At 42.3% G+C, this 21,103-nt stretch overlaps 1 protein-coding gene across 2 annotated transcripts in view; it reads left to right on the plus strand.

The window, feature by feature from the left end:
- Positions 1-21,103, plus strand: part of DOCK5 (dedicator of cytokinesis 5) — a 240,537-nt gene extending 219,434 nt beyond the window's left edge. Inside the window, exons 45-52 of one of the 2 annotated variants that reach the window (XM_023216751.3) lie at positions 1,083-1,259; positions 5,472-5,555; positions 6,491-6,628; positions 9,126-9,292; positions 13,445-13,616; positions 14,268-14,406; positions 15,562-15,665; positions 16,613-21,103. In XM_023216751.3, coding sequence (XP_023072519.1) covers positions 1,083-1,259; positions 5,472-5,555; positions 6,491-6,628; positions 9,126-9,292; positions 13,445-13,616; positions 14,268-14,406; positions 15,562-15,665; positions 16,613-16,717 — 1,086 coding nt within the window. In that variant the 3' untranslated portion in view covers positions 16,718-21,103. The remainder of the gene's footprint in view (positions 1-1,082; positions 1,260-5,471; positions 5,556-6,490; positions 6,629-9,125; positions 9,293-13,444; positions 13,617-14,267; positions 14,407-15,561; positions 15,666-16,612) is intronic. The other variant, XM_023216752.3, reaches the window with a different exon arrangement.

Raw genomic sequence — 21,103 nt, forward strand, 5'->3', positions numbered from 1 at the left:
ATTATTTCTGACTTCTGATAACCATAGAATTCATACTAAGATTATGTATGGTCTGAATGCATGGCCTTCAAGATCACTTACCTCCTTTCATGGAGGAAGCATCAAACATTTTGCCAGTGGACATTCTTGGTAGTGCAGAAGTGACTCGGATCTGATATCCTGCTATTCTCTTGTCGTGGATCTTCTCAAAAGTCTTGAAGAAGTGTTGCCTAGGAAATGATTCTTACTACAGGTCCAGTTCTTTTCTTCTCAAATTTTCTGTAGACATTTCATCCATGGAATAATCATTACCATAGCTTCCATGTTTAAGTCATCATTGTACTTTGTAAGGAGATTATAAATAGCTTATTTTGTATCTTACCAAAATAAGCTTCCAAAAAATGGTGGTGTCCTTATAAGCTAGTAGTCCCCAATCTTTTTGATACAGGGACTGCTTTCCTGGAAGACAATTTTTCTGTGGACCTGGGGTGGGAAGGTCGGGGGTATTGGGGGATAGGGGATGGTTTGGGGATGATTCAAGCACATTACATTTATTGTGCACTGTATTTGTATTATTAGTGTATTGTAATACATAATGAAATAATTATTATGTGGAATCAGTGGGAGCTCTGAACTCGTTTTCCCACAACTAGAGAGTCCCTTCTAGAGGTGATGGGACGCAGTGACATATCATCAGGCATTAGATTCTCATAAGATGGGTGCAACCTAGTTAGAGCCCTCGCATGTGCAGTTCGTGATAGAGTTTGCACTGCTATGAAAATCTAATACCGCCAGTGATCTGACAGCAGGCGGAGCTCAGGTTGTAATGCGAGTGATGGGGAATGGCTGGAAATACAGATGAGGCTTCCCTCACTTACCTGCCACTCACCTCTGGTTGTGTGGCCTGTTTCCTAATAGGCCACGGACGGATACTGGCCTGGGGTTTTGGGACCCCTGCTATAAGACTAACCTTAACAAGCAAATCTTCCCTTTTCTGTAGCTTGTGGATATTTTATACCTCTTCAAGGGAAGAGTTAAACTTTTTTCACTCTTTACTTGGAGCTGACAAGTGTCCTTTTTCTCCCATGTGCTCTGTCACTCAGGAGGAGATCAGTCCTCTGGAGAATGCCATCGAAACCATGGAGCTGACCAATGAAAGGATCAGCAACTGTGTTCAGCAGCATGCCTGGGACCGGTCCCTCTCTGTGCACCCCCTCTCCATGCTGCTCAGTGGCATCGTGGACCCGGCTGTCATGGGGGGCTTCTCCAACTATGAAAAGGTTCGCTTGGTCCCAGAACCCCCTAGGGATTCACAGACCTGGGTGTCTGTGTGCCTTCCTCTGTGCCATCTGCCACCAACAAATTCATTTCCTACAGCTGCTCTAAGAAATGTTCACTTTCCCTTCTGGCAAGTAAAGTGAATGAAACAATTGTCCCTGAGTTCTTAGAGACTATCTGCAACCCAGCTGGTATAGTACATTGCCTAGTGAAGCGTCACAGAAAAAAAACCAACATGCCTCTGGTCAAAGCACCTGTTATTCTGTCTCCCCTGAGGGTTATACACGCTAATGGGTGGACCCCGGAACCCAGGACGCACTGGAAATGGAGCAGCATCTCTGGGGATGGCAGAGCCACACTCTCTTTAGAATTAGCTTCTAGGGGCCGGACCCAGTGGTTCATACCTGTAATCCCAGGACTTAGGGAGGCCGAGGTGAGTGGATCACTTGAGGTCAGGAGCTCAAGACCATCTTGGCCAACATGGTGATACCCCGTCTCTACCAAAAATACAAAAATTAGCCAGGCATGGTGGTGCGCGCCTATAGTCCTAGCTACTCAGGAGGCTGAGGCACGAGAATCACTTTTAACCCTGGAGGCAAAGGTTGCAGTAAGCCCAGATTGGTCCACTGCACTCCAGCCTGGGCGGCAGAGTTAGCTTCTAGGAGCCCTGCCTGACTTGGCGTGCCAGAGGTTGTGTGGACAACTGATGGCCCTGACTCTACAATTAAATTAGTTCAACTAAGTATTCTTAGTTGAGACATGAAAGCAGTACTCAGCACAATTTAATCCATGGCATAGGTTTAGGATGTAACAGCATTTAAAATACACATCATGGATTCAGTGTATGTTAAGTATAATGGTGGCAGAATTTTTCATTGCTGTGGTATGTTTTCAGTGGCTAAATATTTTTTGAATATAAACTATTTGGATCTAAATCACCATTTGGCAAGGACACCCCTGTGGAGCCGCCTGGAGACTGGGTAGAAATTAAAGGAGCCAGAGGGGAAGGGTGAGTGACATTAACTGTGTGGCACTCTTGTGTCCGTGTGTGTGTGTGTGTGTGTGTGTGTGTGTGTGTCCTGGGAAGAGCAGGAACTTTGCACTTCGTTGCTCCCAGGACTCAATTCTGGCTTCCCATTGGCCACTGTGTGCTCCTGGCAACATGCTTCATCTCTCTGAGCTCCATATGTCTGCAAAGTGAGAAGAATGCCTAACTTGGCCAGGCACATTGGCTCATGCCTGTAATCCCAGCACTTTGGGAAGCTGAGGCAGGAGAATCACCTGAGGCCAGGAGATCAAGACCAGCCTGGCAAACTTGGCGAAACCCTGTCTCTAATAAAACTATTTTTAAAAATTAGCTGGGCATGATGGCGGGTGCCTGTAATCTCAGGTACTGGAGAGGCTGAGGCATGAGAATTTCTTGAACCTGGGAGGCAGAGGCTGCAGTGAACCAGGATTGCACCACTGAACTCCAAGCCTGGGTGACAGAACAACACTCCATCTTAAAAAAAAAAAAGAAAGAAAAGAAAAATGCCTGACTTACAAGATAGATCACAGGATGGATGGTAAGATTAAGGGAGACCTCCTGTATAGAAGAAGCATCAGACAGTGCTTGGCATAGAGTTGAGGCTTCACCAGTGTTGGTTTTCTTCCTGCCTCCTGCCCACTTGGAGCAGACGGTGTAATTGGAATCTTCTCCATGGATGGTGACGTCTATGCTCTGTGACTGCCACTATCATCATCATCTTTCTTGTCCTTTTTCTCAGCCTCTCAGCCTTCTCTAGCCTTATTATATTCAGCACCCGGGAAAGGCTCAACACCAGAGACAAATTCTAGTTTGTCCATGTTAGGAGCCATAATAATATCCAGTGTTACAATGGCAATCCCTATACAAATAAGGTCTAATATACACTACTTTTTAAATACTGTGATGCTTTCAGTGTGTACTTTTTCATATATACTCTTTGGTACTAATCTTCGTGTATTTTTTCCAAGTATTAATTTTTACAGAATACCCCCAATCACAGATTTATATACACCAATATCTGTGAGTGATACGTAATGTCATATGAAGTTTTTCCCGTGTAACAGTGTTCTAATTAAAATGAACGAAAAGCAAGGATAAATACATACATATGTACATACATTTCAGGACCTTTGGCTTAAAATACTAATGTATTCATTTAGTTAATATGTATAGTCATACATATTACACATTGCTAAACGTAAGAAAAAGGTAAACTCGTTAATCACCATGATGTATTGCAATCAGTCGGGAAGCCCATCATTACGTATTTGATGTCGGTGAACTATTCTAATCCAGCTCTTTATTCATCGCCAAAGTGATAAGAGCACAGGAGCTGTGTGCTGTAATTTATCTCCCCTTTCTGTTCTGAGGCAGAACTCTGCTAGAAAAATGAATTTCAGGGCACTCTGTTCCAGTGTTCCCTGATCTAACCAATACTTTGGGAACTTCCATGTGTTCTACCATTTAGCCACAAAAACAAAAAAAAAAAAATTGTTATAACTTTCAAAAATTTCAAGTGCTTGTATTTGAAAGGTAAAAGTCAGTGAAAACTTAAGTAAATACTCCTTTTTCATTTATGCTGACAGTCCCTATAAATACGATCCTGACTAGAACGAGCTGTTTTGCTAATGTATTATATTGTCATGCTTCTTTTTGTGATAATTGTTCCATACATATTCATATTCACTGTTGTATTAGTTTGCTAGGGCTGCTGTAACAAAGTTCTCCAAACTGGGTGGCTTAAAACAACAAAAACTTCTTGTTTCACTGTTCCATGAGCAAGAAGTCTAAAATCAAGGTGTCACAGTGTTGGTTCCTTCCAAGGATGTGTGAAAGAACGTTCCATGTCTCTCTTCCTAGCTTCTGGTGTCTTCTTGGTGCTCCATGACCTGAGGCTGCTCCTGCGTGGCTTGTCAATGGCCATCTTCTTGCATCTCTTCACATAGTGTTCTCCCAGTGTTTGCACTTCTGTCTCCAAATTTCCCCTTTTTATAAGGACATCAGTCATATGGGCTTAAGGGCCCATCCTACTCCAGTATGTATGACCTCCTCTTAACTCATTAAATCTGCAACAGCCCTGCTTCCAAATAGGGTCACATTCTGAGGTACCAGGCATTAGGACTTCAACATAGGAAGTTTGGGGGGACATAAGTCAACCCCTGATGTCTGCTCGCAAGGTAGGCTTTGCACATACTTTGTTTGCCACCCAAAATGGGCCATTCACTTTTGTAAGTCTGTCCTGTAGTTCCAGGAGCTCTTGGTTTTATGTAATGGGGGGTTTGGCTTTCATGGCATTAAAGCAGAAGACTGAAGTGGAGTCTGAAGGCTGGTCTTTGAAAGCACTTTCAGAAATGAATATTAAGGTCTGGGAAGAAAAGATGTCACTCCTATTTTCGACCCTGTTGGAAACGTTTGCTGTGAACTTCTGTTTCTCTTCCCTGATGAATTCTATCTTTAAAACAGTACCCTATATAAGGCCTGTGTTTGGAATTTAAGTTGGGGTCTTATTTACCTGTTATAGGGACTTAGCTGGGGGGTCTTGAGTGTTTACTGATGAGAATGGTGCTGATATGTAATAATAAGGGCAACCAGAATTTAATATTTTTGAAATGTCTTCACATCTATATCACTTTCTTTTTAAAATAGCGTTTGGGATGGGGATTAGTAAGAAAGTGCAGATATTATTCACTTAATATAGGAAAAAAGTGTGATACAGCCAATATCACGGGAAGAGCAGAAAACCTATCACCTCCATCTCCTGTTTTTAAACTTTTTTACTCTTTCCCTTATACTATCTGTGCACTTAATTTAATGGTTAGCCTTGAGATATTGCCATTTCGCCTTTGCTTTGTTCTTTGGGAAAGTTATTTTAATGAATGACATTTTGCTTTGTTGATTATTTGATTGTGTGTGTGTGTGTGTGTGTGTGTGTGTGTGTGTGTGTGGTGGGCTGGTGACTGTCAAGAATGTAGTCTTGCTAAGAATTTGCTAATAAAGGAAAGACCACACAATAGCACATACTTTTTTGCATTGCCCAACGTAGTATAAGAGCTATCCCAGGAAAGGGATGCATTTTTAGTTAGACACACGTGGTTCTTCAGCACAGGACACATGCTTCACCCTTCCAGGCTTTCCTGCACAGATAGGAATGTGTTCTAATTAATACTTGCATATGTTCTGCTTTTAGGCTTTCTTTACAGAAAAGTACTTGCAGGAGCATCCTGAAGACCAGGAGAAGGTTGAGCTGCTAAAGCGACTAATAGCATTACAGGTATAGGACATCTTTCCTCTACACTGCTGGGGAGGGCACAGTGTAGGACACCCTTTATTCTCCAGGGCTTAAGTCTACAAGCCCACTCAGCGTTACTTTTCTTTCTTTTTTAACCCTTGCGAAACCACCACCTATCTATGTATTTGTTTCCTTGGCCGGCAGTTAAACTGCCCAGGGTTGATGGAGCCCTCTTAAAGCTGAGATCAAAGTTCATCAGTTGGGGCCCCGGGCACAGTGGCTCATGCCTGTAATCCCAGCACTTTGGGAGGCCGAAGTGGGTGGATCACCTGAGGTCAGGAATTTCAGACCAACCTGGCCAACATGGTGAAACCACATCTCTACTAAAAATACAAAATTAGCCAGGCACGATGGTGTATGCCTGTAATCCCAGCTACTCGGGAGGCTGAGGCAGGAGAATCATTTGAACCCAGGAGGCAGAGGTTGCAGTGAGCCGAGATCATGCCACAGCACTCCAGCATGGCAACAGAGCGACACTCCATCTCAAAAAAAAAAAAGAAAAAAAAAAAATCCATTGGTTTCCTGCAAGCATTTCCAGTTAAGAGATGCGGGCCTCATTTTTTTTCTCTCAAGACTTCAGTGGGCAGTGGTAGAAAGCATTACTACAAAATTTGGTCTGAGACTTAAACCTATCAGTTGCTCATCCACGGAAGTGTCCCAGGGCTCTGTTAGATTTGCCTCATCCCACAGCCCTTCCCCAGTTTAGGGCTAACCTGTATTCTTGGTGTGCACGTTTTCTCACATCATTGACCAAAGTCCATCCAGTCCAGAAGCCCTACACTGAGAAGTGGCCTTCCTCTTGTCCAATACTATGTCTACCAGTTTACCTTTCCACCCCATCCCTCCCTTCCCCAACAAAATCAAAACAATCCCTCTTCCTGAGGCACGTTTCACTCCTTTTTTGCCCTTCTTTCCAGATGCCTCTGCTAACGGAAGGGATCCGCATCCATGGGGAGAAACTGACAGAGCAGCTGAAGCCGCTGCATGACCGGTTGTCTTCTTGCTTCCGGGAACTCAAGGAGAAAGTAGAAAAGCACTATGGGGTTATAACACTGGTAAGCATGATCTAAGTGGCCTTCACGCCTTTTACTAGGCTCTGTGACCTTTTATGACACTGATTCATTTTTCAGATGCCAAATGAGTTGTAATATCTCAGCTATGACATGGAAATAGTGGGGCTGGTGGGAGAAAGCGTGTTCCCCTCTTGGTGACCTTGAACAGTCCTTGTGCTAGACAGAGGTTCTCCAACTTGAACAACTATCAGAACCACCCAGAGGGATTGTGAAAATACAGATGGCTGAGCCATCATAACCCCGGAGTTTTTGATTCCATAGATCTGGGGGTGGGGCCCAAGTATTTGTAATTCTGAGAAGTTCCCAGGTGATATTGATGCCGCTGGTCTGGGGACAACACTTTGAGAACCATTGTACTAGAAATCAGGCCAGGTGCAGTGGCTCACGGCTGTAATCCCACCACTTTGGGAGGCCAAGGAGGGCTGATCATTTGCGGTCGGGAGTTCGAGACCAGCCTGGCCAACATGGTGGAACCCCATCTCGACTAAAAATACAAAAAAAATCAGCTGGGCATAATGGTGGGCACCTGTAGTCCCAGCTACTCAGGAGGTTGATGCAAGATAATTGCTTGTACCCAGGAGGGGGAGATTTCAGTGAGCCGAGATCACAGCAGTACACTCCAGCCTAGGCGAAAGAGCGAGACTCTATCTCAAAACAAACAAACAAACAAAAAAAACAAAATAGCCCAAAGTTTTCTGAATCCTAGACACTGGTTAGTCTTGTCCTGTCTGGCCAAATTCTTATATTTTTTCCTAATCTTAGAAATAGTATCTATTTTGATGAAAAGTGTACGGTTTTCCCACCTTTGAAGGGAAGAAGGAATTGTGAATTACATTTCATATGTATGTAGCTGCTTTCATAATTGTTTTTGACGAGTTCCTCACAGCTACAATTTTCTTTTCTCCTCCTGAGCAGTTCAGTGGATAGTGCATGTACTAACCTTTTCTCTCCAGCGGGTGATGGTGTAATACGTTCTAGCTTTACTTATCTGCATTTTTTTCTTTGAATTCATCCTGTTCTCTTTAATGGTCTTATTCTTTTTGTTTTGTTTTTCTTTTTGAGACAGGATCTCTCTTTGTCACCCAGGCTGAAGTGCAGTGCATGATCACAGCTCACTGCAGGCTTGACTTCTCAGGCTCAAGCCATCCTCCCACCTCAGCCTCCTGAGTAGCTGGAACTACAGGTGTGCTCCACCACAGCCAGCTAATTTTTTTTTAATTTTTTATTTATTTATTTATTTTTTGAGACGGAGTCTAGCTCTGTCACCCAGGCTGGAGTGCAGTGGCATGATCTCAGCTCACTGCAAGCTCTGCCTCCCAGGTTCACGCCATTCTCCTGACTCAGCCTTCCGAGTAGCTGAGACTACAGGTGCCCGTCACCATGCCTGGCTAATTTTTTGTATTGTTAGTAGAGATGGGGTTTCATCGTGTTAGCCAGGATGGTCTCGATCTCCTGACCTCGTGATCTGCGTGCCTCGGCCTCCCAAAGTGCTGGGATTACAGGTGTGAGCCACTGTGCCCGGCCCACACCCAGCTAATTTTTAAAACTTTTTTGTAGAGATAAGGTCTCGCTATGTTGCCCAGGCTGGCCTCCAACTCCTGGACTCAAGCGATCCTCCTGCCTCAGCCTCCCAAAATGCCAGGATTACAGGTGTGAGCCAGCATGCCCAGCCCTTTAATGGTCTTATTCTTAAACCCCTTATTTTCACATTATTTCCTCAAACCAAAGCTCTGAGTTTCTTCTCATGTTCTTTTCTCCCCCATTCCTGTCTGCCCACCTTCAGTACAGTTTCCTCCAGGGTATCTTTTTGACCGTGTCTTTCAGCCATTAAGTGTTCAGTCCTGCCATCTTCCTAAGATTGTGCCTCCTAACCTGCTGCTACTTAAGAGTTTTTCTAGGAGCATTTGTCTTTTGCACACACATTCCTAGATGGCAAAGACTATGTCTTGGATTTAATGAGCTTAGTCATTGTTAGAATTAGGCCAATATTAGTGAGTCAGTTTCATATGGTGGCATCTAGGGGTAATTCTACTGGTGACATTTCTAGAGAATGTAGGATTCACCAGGTTAAGCTGCACATCTACAGTGTCAATCTAAAAATTTTCTCTTACCCCAATATTCCATGTTTTAAAAGACTGAAAGAAGCTAAGCTGGGGAAGCAGACAGAAGGTTTTGCTATTTATTGAAGAGTGTGAGGCACATCTTAATTTTTTCCTTTCTCATGTAGGTAGCAGAAAATTATGACAACTTTGTCTCTAGTCTTAGAATCAGGGAGGTTTAATCTCAGTTGTACCTATAGCTAACAATATCAGTATGTGCAATATTTAACAATAGAGGCAGCACAGGCACCAACCAATCAGAATGGGGTACCAGCCAATACAGATGGGTACTGGTTAGCCACAAGCAAACAAGGCAGCTGGGCAAGTTCATAGGGGCTGGATTCCAGGCCCACTAACCATGTGGAGTCATATGTTTTCAGCCACCCAACTTGAGGGAAAGGAAGCAAAGCCGCACGGGGTCTATTGTGCTGCCCTACATCATGTCTTCCACTCTGCGGAGGCTGTCCATCACCTCAGTCACGTCCTCTGTGGTTTCCACCTCTTCAAACTCATCTGACAATGCTCCTTCCAGACCGGGATCTGATGGGTAAGGGTTTGATCTTTCATCTGCAGGAAGGGTGGGGTAACGCCTTCATGATGTTTGCCTTTAGCCATGCATCACTCCTTTGAGAACAATAGCCCTTGGGTCATTCTCATTGTCTTCCTCATCAGGAATGTCATGATTAGCAAAATAATACCAACAGTTACTAAAAATGAAAAATGACAAAAAAAATCACCCACAATACCACACTATTACATACCTATAGTCATTACCTATTTTTTCATCATTTCCATTTTAAAAAATAAATGTTTATATTATGAATAGGTTTTATAATCACTTGACATGAAATTCCAAAAGTACCAAACGATGTATCACAAAAAATCTCCCTTTGTTCCCAGACTTCCCACTACAGTAGAATCCCTGCAGTAGCCCCACCCCCAGAGCCAAATGATACTAACATTCAGGTTCTTGGTACCCCCATGGCCGCTTTTTATAGGTTCACAAACATTGCCTAATTATATCTTCTTCCCCACACTTTTTTTATATGAATGGTAGAATTTACTTTGCTTTTTTCATTTACTATTATGTCTTGAAACTCATTCCATTTCAGAACATAAAAAGTCCCCTCTATGCTTTCTGTAGCTATAGATATATCTCATTGTATGTATGTGGCATGGTACAGATTGAGTATTCCTCATCCAGAATGCTTGGGGCCAGAAGTGTTTTGAATTTCGGAATGTTTTAGTATTTTTGGATATTTGCGTTATACCAGTTCGGCATCCCTAATCCAAAAACCCCAAATCTGAAGAGTTCCAGTAAGCATCTCCTTTGAGCGTCATGTCAGCATTCAAATGTGTCACATTTTGGAGCATTTTGGATTTTGGATTTTGGGATTAGGGATATTCAACCTGTATATTTCTACCAGTGCTTACTGGTAGAAATTCAGTTGCTTTCAGTCTTATTACTTATTACTGTTCCTTCAGTGTGACAATGAATAACCTTAAACACAAGTTATTTTGTACATATACAACTATATCAATATGGGAAAAATCTCGTATATGAAATTGCTCTGTCAAAGATGTATATTTGCAATTTTGAAAGTTATCCCTAAACTGACTTCCATAAAGATTATACCAGTTTACACTCCCACCAGCAACACACAGGAATGCCTAGTTACTTATACCCTAACTACCAAACTGTACTGTTAGTCTTTTTAAATTTTACCAATCTGATAGGTGGAAAATATTTTCTTGTATAGTGTTTTGTTTGTTTGTTTTTTGGTTTTTGTTTATTTCTCGTTTTGCCTGAAGTTGAACATCTTTTCATTTGTTTATGTTTTATTTTCTGTGACCTGTGGTCAAATACTTTTTTCTGTTGAATTGTTGGCCCTTTGTCTGTGAAATGAGTTGAAATGTTTTCTCCTAATTTCTCCTTTATCTTTTGACTTCTAATTTGTTGCTACTAATTTTTTATTGAGTTGCACTGATTTTTTTATGTGGTCATATAATCAATCTTTTATTTTATGGCTTCTGGATTTTATTTCACAGTTAAAGGCCTTTCCCACTGTAAGATAACAAAAAAAGGTACTGTTTTTTTCATTGACTTTTAGGGTTTCATTATTCACAATTTTGTCTGTAATCCTTTAGAATGTATTCTAATATAAGATGTTAGGTATGGAGCCAACATTTTTATTTCCGAATGGCTGCTCAATTCTTCTTATAACATTTAGTGAACACGCCATTTTTTTTGAAATATCAATCTTATAAAAAATCAAATTTCCACATACTCTTTAGTCTGTGGACTTTCTTTTTTCTATTTCTTGGATTTACCTGTCTAATGTATCAGTACTATGAATCTTAATTATTATAGATATAAAACATCTTTTATTTCCTAATACTCCTTTTCAGAATTTAATCTGGCTAGTGTCGCTCATTGATCACTGTTGGATTAACTTGTCTAGAATCCTGTTGCTATTTTTATTAGGATCATGTTACATGTATGAACTAACTTTAGGAAGACCGATGGCTTTTTGATGCCGAGGCTTCCTTGCCAAAAACAGAAAATGCTTTTCCATATGTTCAAATTTAAAATATTTGAAAGGAGTTAATTTATAGTCATGTTCTTTCTGCTAAGATTACTATTTTTAAATAATATATTGCTAAAGTACTGGAAACTTTTATTTTTATTTATTTATTTATTTTTTTGAGACAGTCTCACTCTGTCGCCCAGGCTGGAGTGCACTGGCGCGATCTCCCCTCACTGCAAGCTCCGCCTCCCAGGTTTATTTACGCCATACTCCTGCCTCAGCTTCCCAAGTAGCTGGGACTACAAGCCCCTGCCACTACGCCTGGCTAATTTTTTGTATTTTTAGTAGAGACAGGGTTTCACCCTGTTAGCCAGGATGGTCTCGATCTCCTGACCTTGTGATCCACCCACCTTGGCCTCCCAAAGTGCTGGGATTACAGGCGTGAGCCACAGCGCCTGGCCAAGTACTGAAAACTTTTAAAAGAAAACAATGCTTTATTACTTTATCACTCAAAGATAACCACTGTTAAAGTTCAGTTATATAATACCAAACAAAGTATGTTTATTTTTTATACAAGTGGAAAAACATTGCATCTGTCATTTTGTGGCCTACTGCTTAATTTAATATAGGTGATGATTATTTTTACATCATTAAGTATTTAAAATAGTGTCGACTGTAAGTTATCAGTTGACTCACCATTTTTTCACAAATGTTTAATTTCATAATACAATAATTACATCATAAAAATAACCTTCCTGAATGCCACCCTACCTGGAAATCAAATATGTAGTATTTCTTAAATTATACATCCTTTTCCATTGAAATAGATATCTTTACATAACTCCAATTATAGCATAGATATAGTTTGGTACTTTGCTGTTCCTTCTCATCTTATAAGCACTTTTCATGTTGCTGTGTAATCTTTATTTATGTTATGTATTTTTTTTGAGACGGAGTCTCCCTCTGTTGCCCAGGCTGGAGTGCAGTGGTGCAATCTTGGCTCACTGCAACCTCTGCTGGGTTCAAGCAATTCTCCTGCCTCAGCCTCCCAAGTAGCTGGGACTACAGGCACCCACCACCACGCCTGGTGAATTTTTGTATTTTTGGTAGAGAAGGAGTTTTTCACCATATTGGCCAGACTGGTCTCAAACTCCTGACCTCATGATCTGCCCACCTCAGCCTCTCAAAGTGGTGGGATTACAGGCGTGAGCCACCATGCCCGGCCGTGTCATCTTTATTGTCAGCTTTTGCCATCATTTTTTATGGCAATAGACATTGCATCATACAAATGTGCCGTGATTAATTCTGCTGCTGCTATAGAATATTTAAGCTGCATCCTTCTTTCTAAACAATTAACCATAAAACTTCATTATATATTTTAATACAAAAATATGTAACTTGTATCAGTATGAAATATATTTTTATTAAAAACTGTAGCAAACATATTTGTATATGTAGCTTTCCTATTAGCATGCATTCTTAGAAGTGCTGGGATTTAGATTACTACATTCTAGTAGTATGTAGTTTGTGGGTAGGATTTGAACACAGGCTATCTGGCTCCAGAGTTGTGCTATTACCCACTACATGAAACTGCTTGTTGAATCTCTTAAACATTCTGTCTTTGCCTATACATTGATTTAATACCTTCTCTTCCTGGGATAACATACTCATATTTTCGTCCAGTCACCTGATGGTCTTGTTTCTGTGCATTAACACCTTGAGATATTTGTTCAGTTGTAATTGAAAATTTAGATTTAGAATCTGAGAGTGAAGTCATAGGTCAAGAGTAGGTTGAGGAGGCCAGGCATGGTGGCTCATGCCTCTAGCCTTAGCACTTTGGGAGGGCCGAGGTGGAAGGATCACTTGAGCCCAGGAGTTTGAGATCAGCCTGGGCAACGTGGTGAAACCCCATCCCTACTAAAAAAAACCACAAAATTTAGCCAGGCATGGTGGCACACACCTGTAGTCCCAGCTACTCAGAAGTCAAGGTTATAGTGAGCTGTGATCGCACCACTGCACTCCAACCTGAAGGATGGGAGAAAGACCCTGTCTCAAAAAAAAAAAAAAAAAAAAAGTAGGCTAAAGAGTCATAACTGCTGGTACTTTCATAGTGAATTTTGCTTGCAAGGTGATCAGTGTTTGTGATGTTTGTCCTTGTTCCTGGCCAATAGCTCGATCCTGGAGCCACTTTTAGAGCGCAGGGCCTCGTCAGGTGCCAGAGTTGAAGATGTGTCCCTCAGAGAGGAGAACAGCGAGAACCGGATCAGCAAGTTTAAGAGAAAAGACTGGAGTCTGAGCAAGTCCCAGGTCATTGCAGAGAAAGCACCAGAACCTGATTTGATGGTAAAAAACAGAAAAGAAAAAAAGAAATCTCTGGAGGCTCGCCCCACCTCCCCTGGACCCAGGCACATCAGCATCCCCTCCCAGATTGAAGCTGGCATGCGCCTTGTCTTAGGACTCAGTAGCCTGGGTTAGTGTCAGATGGCAGATTGTGGTAAGGAGAGCACATACCGAGAAGTTCGAGTCTATAGATCAACACTGGTGAAGATCTTGTACCTACAGTGTAAACATATGGGTTGATGCTTAGAGCTGTGGTTCTCACCACTCTGTCCCCAGTCAATCCAAACACTATCATTTCTCTTCTTTAAGTTTTTTAAAAGCTACTTTTCCTTCCATAAACCACATCAAGTTGTTAAATGTGGCAAGACCACCTTTTCCTGAGAATCAGGATGGCTTATATCCAACATAAATGACGCAGCCCAACTGTGATCAGAATCCAGTCTGTGGCCAGTCAGAAAATAATCTATGGTTCAGTGGTTCTAGTCAGTGCCTTTTTGGTGGTGACCATCATATGACAATGTAGTAAACTTAAAAATCGCTCCTTTAGTTAAGTCCTTTTCCAACTGTCTTCTCAGAAGACAAGGCTGTTGAGAGCATTGTTGAGCTCAGCCTTCCTCACCGTGAAAAGGTTTTGCTTTTTCTCTCTGGTCCTAGAGCCCAACCAGAAAAGCACAAAGGCCAAAGAGTCTCCAGTTGATGGATAATCGGCTATCACCATTTCACGGTTCTTCACCTCCTCAGTCAACGCCCTTGAGCCCACCTCCACTCACTCCCAAAGCCACCAGGACCCTAAGTAAGTTTTCCTGTATTCCTTATAGTCTTTATACTAGGGAATGGAGTATGTTTATGCATCTGGGCATTTTGTAACTAAACCAGCCACAATGTATGTAAAGCCATTGTAAAACTGGTTCAATTCAGCATTCGTGTATTATACAGTTAGACTGGAGTTTGGCAAGGAGGCCACTAGGACTCATTAAACCTTTCTGGATAGTGATCCAAAGGGCATTAGTGTCTGTTTTATAATTGTGAAGGTATAAATGAGGCAGATCTGCACTAGGACTAGACAGACAACAAGTAACTTACAAGCTAACCGTTGGTTAGGTAGACCTGAACAGGGACAAGAAAAAGACCCATTCCATCCACTGCTTATAGTCTGGCTTGGGGAACCAGCAGTGCACAACACTTGAGAAGAATTGGGTACCCATAGTCCAGAGGCATGGGAGAGAGAGAAATCTATCAGAGCCAGATGGGAGACTGTTGTCAACCAAGAGTTAAGAGATTATCAGTTACAGTTGAGATGAAGTGAATATTTTCCTAAGCACTTGAGCTATATCAGAGAACAGAATAATACCATACATTACAGAAAATGTTCTCATCTTCAGCTTAATAGTAAAACCCTGAACAAAAAATAAACTTTTGGCCGGGTGCGGTGGCTCACACCTGTAATCCCAGCACTTTGGGAGGCCAAGGTGGGCGGATCACGAGGTCAGGAGATCGAGACCATCCTGGCTAACACAGTGAAACCTCGTCTCTACTAAAAATACAAAAAATTAGCTGGGCGTGGTGGCGGGCGCCTGTAGTTCCAGCTACTCGGGAGGCTGAGGCAGGAGAATGGCCTGAACCCAGGAGGCAGAGCTTGCATTGAGTGGAGATCGCACCACTGCACTCCAGCCTAGGCAACAGAGCGAGTCTAAAAAAAATAAAAACTAAAAAAAATAAAGTTTTTGCTTCAGAACATCTTGTGGAGCTCTTGAAACTTCTGGTGAGGGCATTACCTGTGTGATGCGGGGTGGGAAGTCTTCTTCATTCTATCCACGGAAACCACAGAATGTGGCTTTCACAAGTTGGTTGACCAGATTGGCTTAGGTGTTATGGTGCCAGCAACATTTCCATGAGCTTTCTTGCTCAGTGCCTCTCTCTGCCCGCCTGCACTTTGTGTCATTTCTAGGCTCCCCATCGTTGCAGACAGATGGAATCGCGGCCACTCCTGTCCCACCTCCACCTCCCCCCAAAAGCAAGCCCTATGAGGGCAGCCAGAGGAACTCCACTGAGGTAGGGAAATCACAGCTGGCAACTGTGGCCAGGGAGCGCCACTCCTGGGAAGGCAGCGTCAGGTTTTCCAGGCTCTTCAGTGGGCAGGTTTGCTCATAGACCTGTCACTGCAGTCGATTCTTGGCTCGTTCCTGAAACCACAGGAGATAGAGAAGTTTTCAGTGGGAAGGACAGACATTCAAGCAGATGATGAAGGTAGAGCAGGTGTTCTCTGTACCTTGTCCTGGGTACCTGTGAAATAAGCCATGAGTTCTAGTTCACCTTTTTAGGGGGGCAGGGGCAGAGGTCTGGCTCTGTCACCCAGGCTGGAGTGCAGTAGTGCAATCATAGCTCACTGCAACCTTGAACTCCTGGGCTCAAGTGATTCTCCCACCTTGGCCCCTCAGTTAGCTGGGACTACAGGCATGTGCCACCATGCCCAGCTAATTTTTTAATCTTTTGTTGAAATGGAGTCTCTCTGTATTGCCCAGGCTGATCTCAAACTCCTGGCCTCGAGTGATCCCCCCACCTCAGCCTTCCAAAGTGCTGAGATTACAGGTGTGAGCCACTGCCTGCCCCCAGCCCTCTGTTTCACATTTGAAGAGTTTACTTCTGAGTAAAGGACAGTCATTCTGAAATGACCTTAGATGGGTTTCCTTCATTCATTCAGCAAATGACTTCTAAGTGCCTCCTATCTATACGCCAGGAACCCAAGTGTTGGGGATACAGCAGCGAGAGAGAGAGAGAGAGAGAGAGAGTGTGTGTGTGTGTGTGTGTGTGTGTGTCTGATCAGCTCACGGGAAACAAGGAGGACAAGTCAGTGTAGTTTTCCATTTCACTTTGCAAAGCCTGTGTAGATAAACTCAGATCAATTAGAAGCTAAAGCAGAATATGAGAAATGGGCGGAGAAGGCAGAATTAGGAAGAAAGCTAAGACCTGCTTCTAATTTTGTGTTTCTGCTTCTGCAGCTCGCTCCCCCACTGCCTGCACGAAGAGAAGCCAAAGCACCACCCCCTCCACCTCCAAAGGCTCGGAAGTCTGGCATCCCTACTTCCGAGCCTGGATCCCAGTAAGGATCTTGCCCTCTCTGCAACACCGAGTGCCTTAGACAGCTGCTGCCTGAGAACTGGCCTCCAGCCGGTGTCCTCATTCCATGGAGCTCCCTGCTGACTGCGTTTCCTGACCTGGGATGATGTTTACCAGCTCAAAACCGGTTATGTTCTTCCAAAAGCTTCTCTTTGATAGAAGTTTGAGGCCATACCACCTCCCTTCCAGTCCACATGAAATTCCAGAATCAGTCACAGCCTCTGAATTTTTCAAAGAAGAGATGGCATTCACCATTGTTAAATGCCAGCCTGTACTGCAGAGACATGATGGTCTGCTCAAGCCTGGACAAGTTCTTCCACATTGATGGTGGAATCTCCTTGGAAGGATTTTCTGCTTTATGAAAAGCTGTGCTGGAGACTTAGGTACTTTTCTCACGTGGACACACCCATCCCATCCCATATCGCATCTTGGAAGAGATGGATATCAAATACACTTTGGTAGCTGAAATAATCGTATCTTTCTGATGTCTAACGTGTCTCCCTTGAGGAAAAGAACATACATTTTTAATGGAGATTGGCTGCTTTCAGGTATGTGTGGCTGTCATTGAAAGAGCATGGACTCAAATGTGAGCCCTGAGTTCTTGTGTCCACCCAACTCCCATCTTCTCGTGGCACAGGAAAGCTGCCTTCTCCCTGTCTCACCACACTCCTGACTAATGACCCTCATGGCACTGCAGTCACTCCTTCCCTATGGACTTCTTTGAAGCTCTTCCTTTTGCACATATGGTTTTTTTTTTTTTTTTGTCCTATTACCTCCTCTGAGCGCAAATCACTGGCTACAAGGGACTTACCATTCTGGATTCAGCAGCTTCTTTTCCAGAACCCATTTGGATGACTCAGCAGCCCCATCTGCTACCTGATTTTACCCTGGAGAACACAGTGCAATATTTCTCTTTGATTATTTATTCCTCTTGATTGTGGAATTAATTTGATTGCTTGCTAAATGGTACTAATAGTACTCCTTTCAGAAGAAAAAAATGGAGTGATTTAGGTGACCAAATATTACATACATAAATAGCCACATGAAGTTTTAGACGTTTGGAGCTGGAAGCCTCAAAGATCAACCAACCAGCCCCCTTATTTAGTAAATGAGGACATTGGGGCTACACACAGAAAACTGTACTACAGATTCTAATAACCCAGCTTGCTAAATTAGGCTATACCCAGGTAACTTCTAGAAGACAACTCTGACAAACTCTTTAATATTTACCCCTTGTTGGAACAATATTTGAAATGTCCCAGGTATTTCTATGCTACTTAGATATCTGTGGCAAAGCAGAAAGCTTTTTGACTGAATGCAAAGGTCAACACTGGGGGAAACTTGCTAGCAATTTCTCCCGCAACATTGCCCAGAGTCCTTTCCACTAAGGAGGAGAAGAGAACAGAGAAAGATTTCCACTTCCGCTGCCAGAGATGGCATTTGCCCGCCTATCGTCTGTGTTTCCTGTTTCACCACCACCCTTTTAGGAGAGAACTACCAGTTCATCACGAGGGTCAAGGAAACAAAAAGCTCTCAGATGTGTCCAAGGCATTACTTAAGAAATGCGTATTGCAGATTCTAGAAGGGGTGTGGAAAAGGTTATCCTTTACCCCCACCCAGTAGAACCTGCAGTGTGCTCGCATGGAAAAATCATGGGCTTTGGAATTAAACCTATTTGGTGGAATTAAACCCATTTGGTTTCAAATCCCAGTTATGACATCTATTAACTTTGCAAACTCACACAAATTATTTGAAATTATCTGAGTTTTCATTTTCTCACCTTCCAGAACGGGGATAATGCCTCCTGCATGGGTTGTTGTGAGGTTTCAATGAGATGAAATACGGGAAGGAAGAGGTACTCACCTGATGGTCCTTGCTTTTCTCTGCTAGGCCTGAGTAGGAACTGGAACTCTCTTAAGAGCGTTACTGATACTTTTTTTTTCTTCCAAAATAGTTTGGAATGCGAGTGCAAGTTAGTTCTGCACTTATAGCCCTTCTCCAAATGGTGGTTTCCTTTGAAGCCTTTTACATGATTATTTATGACTAGAGACAAACTTAGTAAGAACTCAAGAGGATTTTAAATGGAAAGAACTCGAGCTGTAGAGAAAGGAGGAGGCAACAGAAAGATATGTAGGGCTTACCTAGAGCCTGGCACGACTTCTGAGAAGTCACCCAGCAGACCGGCTAGAGGGGATTTGTGTACCACATTCTACTTTCTGGGCTGCCATTAAAATAGAAAGATATAAACTGGATCACCAAAAAAACCAAACCTCAAGGCTATCCTTCCAAAGCAGTAGAAATGAGTCCCACAGCCTGGTCTTTGAGCAGAGGCTGGGAAGACAGGAGGCATCACTGTCTGGATACCTTCTCTTTTTAATAGAACATATTCCATATGATTTCCTTTCCACCTTAATGGAAATAATAGCTCTCTCCTGCCTGAACAAAAGGGATTCCAGGTAGTATTGTGGCTAAGAGATTACAGCGGACGATGGAAGGTTCACATTTTAGGGAAGCTGTTGGGTAGGAAGAGTCACATTTGACAAAATTCATAAGTAATGTTGATGTCTGTCCTGAAGTCAAAGAGGATGACTGCAAAGAAACACCTCATGATTACATTAAATGTAAGAGATAAGGAGCAAGGAGGAAAAAAGAGAAAGAATTGGTCTTTATTTTTCTTGCTAAGAACTCTGGAGTACTGAAAGACATTGAAATTAGCCCTAAAATTGTCACAACTTTTGTGAACACTGCTTTATGGTTGGAGGTGTTTTTAAATCTTTATTTCCTCTCTTTCTCTCTCTATTCTAGTGACTTGACTTGCTTTAAGATTTTTTTTTAAAGAATTGTTTTATTCAACATATATTAAGTTCTTATGGAATGCCAGTCATGGTACTAGTGCCTTGGGATGTAGCGGTTGAGTGTGTTCAATGGAAACAGCCCCAGTATACAAAGACAGTTCACTGTGGTGTGCTGTGGCATTGGAAAGGGAGTGGTACTAGATGAAAATGAAACCCTAAATAAGACTGCTGGGCCATGGGTTGCTTCCTCCTCCTCCACCTTAACCCTCTGATTCCAGAATTGCAGTCATTTTCTCCTGCCAGGGAAACCCATTAAAAACTGCAGCCACACTGCAAATTCATAATGTAAAACAAGATGTAAAGCAGATTTTGGGAAAACAATCTACCTTTGTTTACTCTTTCCAAGCTGGAAGAGTCCTTCTCCTCTAGTTGCCCCTAGGTCACTGGCTAATTTCTTATTTTAAAATTTAGATGGAACTCATATACAGTTAAGTGCACAAATCTTAGCCATGCAGATGGGTAATTTTCACATAGCTATCTGCCCATGTCCCTGCCTCTAAGATACAGACATACACTGTTTTCAGCACCACAGAAGGTTCCCACATGCCCATGGCGCCATTCTGTGAAAGGTATTTAGAAGGCCCTTCAAATTTGTGGCTTCCTTTCTCATACTTCTCAGGTATAATAAAAAGGGGAGAAAAACCCCACCCACAAAACAAGGCTATAAAGATTGCGTACCTTTTAAAGAGTCAATTTGTAGTCAGTTCCTGGGCCTCTCTCTTTTTTTTTTTTTTTTTTTAATTTTGAAGCTACCTGAGGTTTAGAATTCCTTCAGCCCTAGCTGGTTTTATTCTCGGTAAACAAAAAGGGGGAGGATTTGAAGGAAACTAGTTTTCTGTACAAAGGCTTTGAGGTCCATGGACTATACTTGTCCCATTTATCATCCCAAGTGGTGCTTTGACCCTGCCATACCCTGGCTGTTAAGATAAAAAGATTTGTGGACATTAAAATTATGAATATGCCAGTAATAATCCAGCACACATTGAAATATTGACACAGATTACCATAATTTGTGCAACATCTTATAAACAATATTATTTCCATAGTAGTCTCAGGTTTCTCTGGCCTGGCCTACTGTATCTAGACTTTAGGTTCATTTTAATAATTATGTTTTCCTTCTCTGTATCATTTGGGAAGTTGATAAATATCACTCCTTAGATACCTTCATTCAATGATATGTCTGGCTTTTACAATTAAATTGGAAAAGGTAAGTTTCTGTTCGGGTGCGTTGAGAGTTGGACTATCAATTCTAATCTACAAAAGGAAATTCACGATTTCACTCTGATGCCTAGGATCCAGCCAAGGCTGGTCTGCAGTATCAGATGTCCAAACTCAGCTACTATTAGCCGTATTTTGTGAGTTGTTGATCTAAACTTTGTCAAAATGCCTTTGCCATGATTTTGTTGCTATCTGGGTTTCAAACACGGACAGTTAGGAAGATGTGCATTGAAGTAGGAAAATTTTGTTCAGATTTGCTGTTATTTATTTTTTAAATTAAAAATGGAAATGTATTTTAAA

Source organism: Piliocolobus tephrosceles, chromosome 7, assembly GCF_002776525.5.
Source record: "Piliocolobus tephrosceles isolate RC106 chromosome 7, ASM277652v3, whole genome shotgun sequence".
In the NCBI taxonomy this organism is placed as follows: domain Eukaryota; kingdom Metazoa; phylum Chordata; class Mammalia; order Primates; family Cercopithecidae; genus Piliocolobus; species Piliocolobus tephrosceles.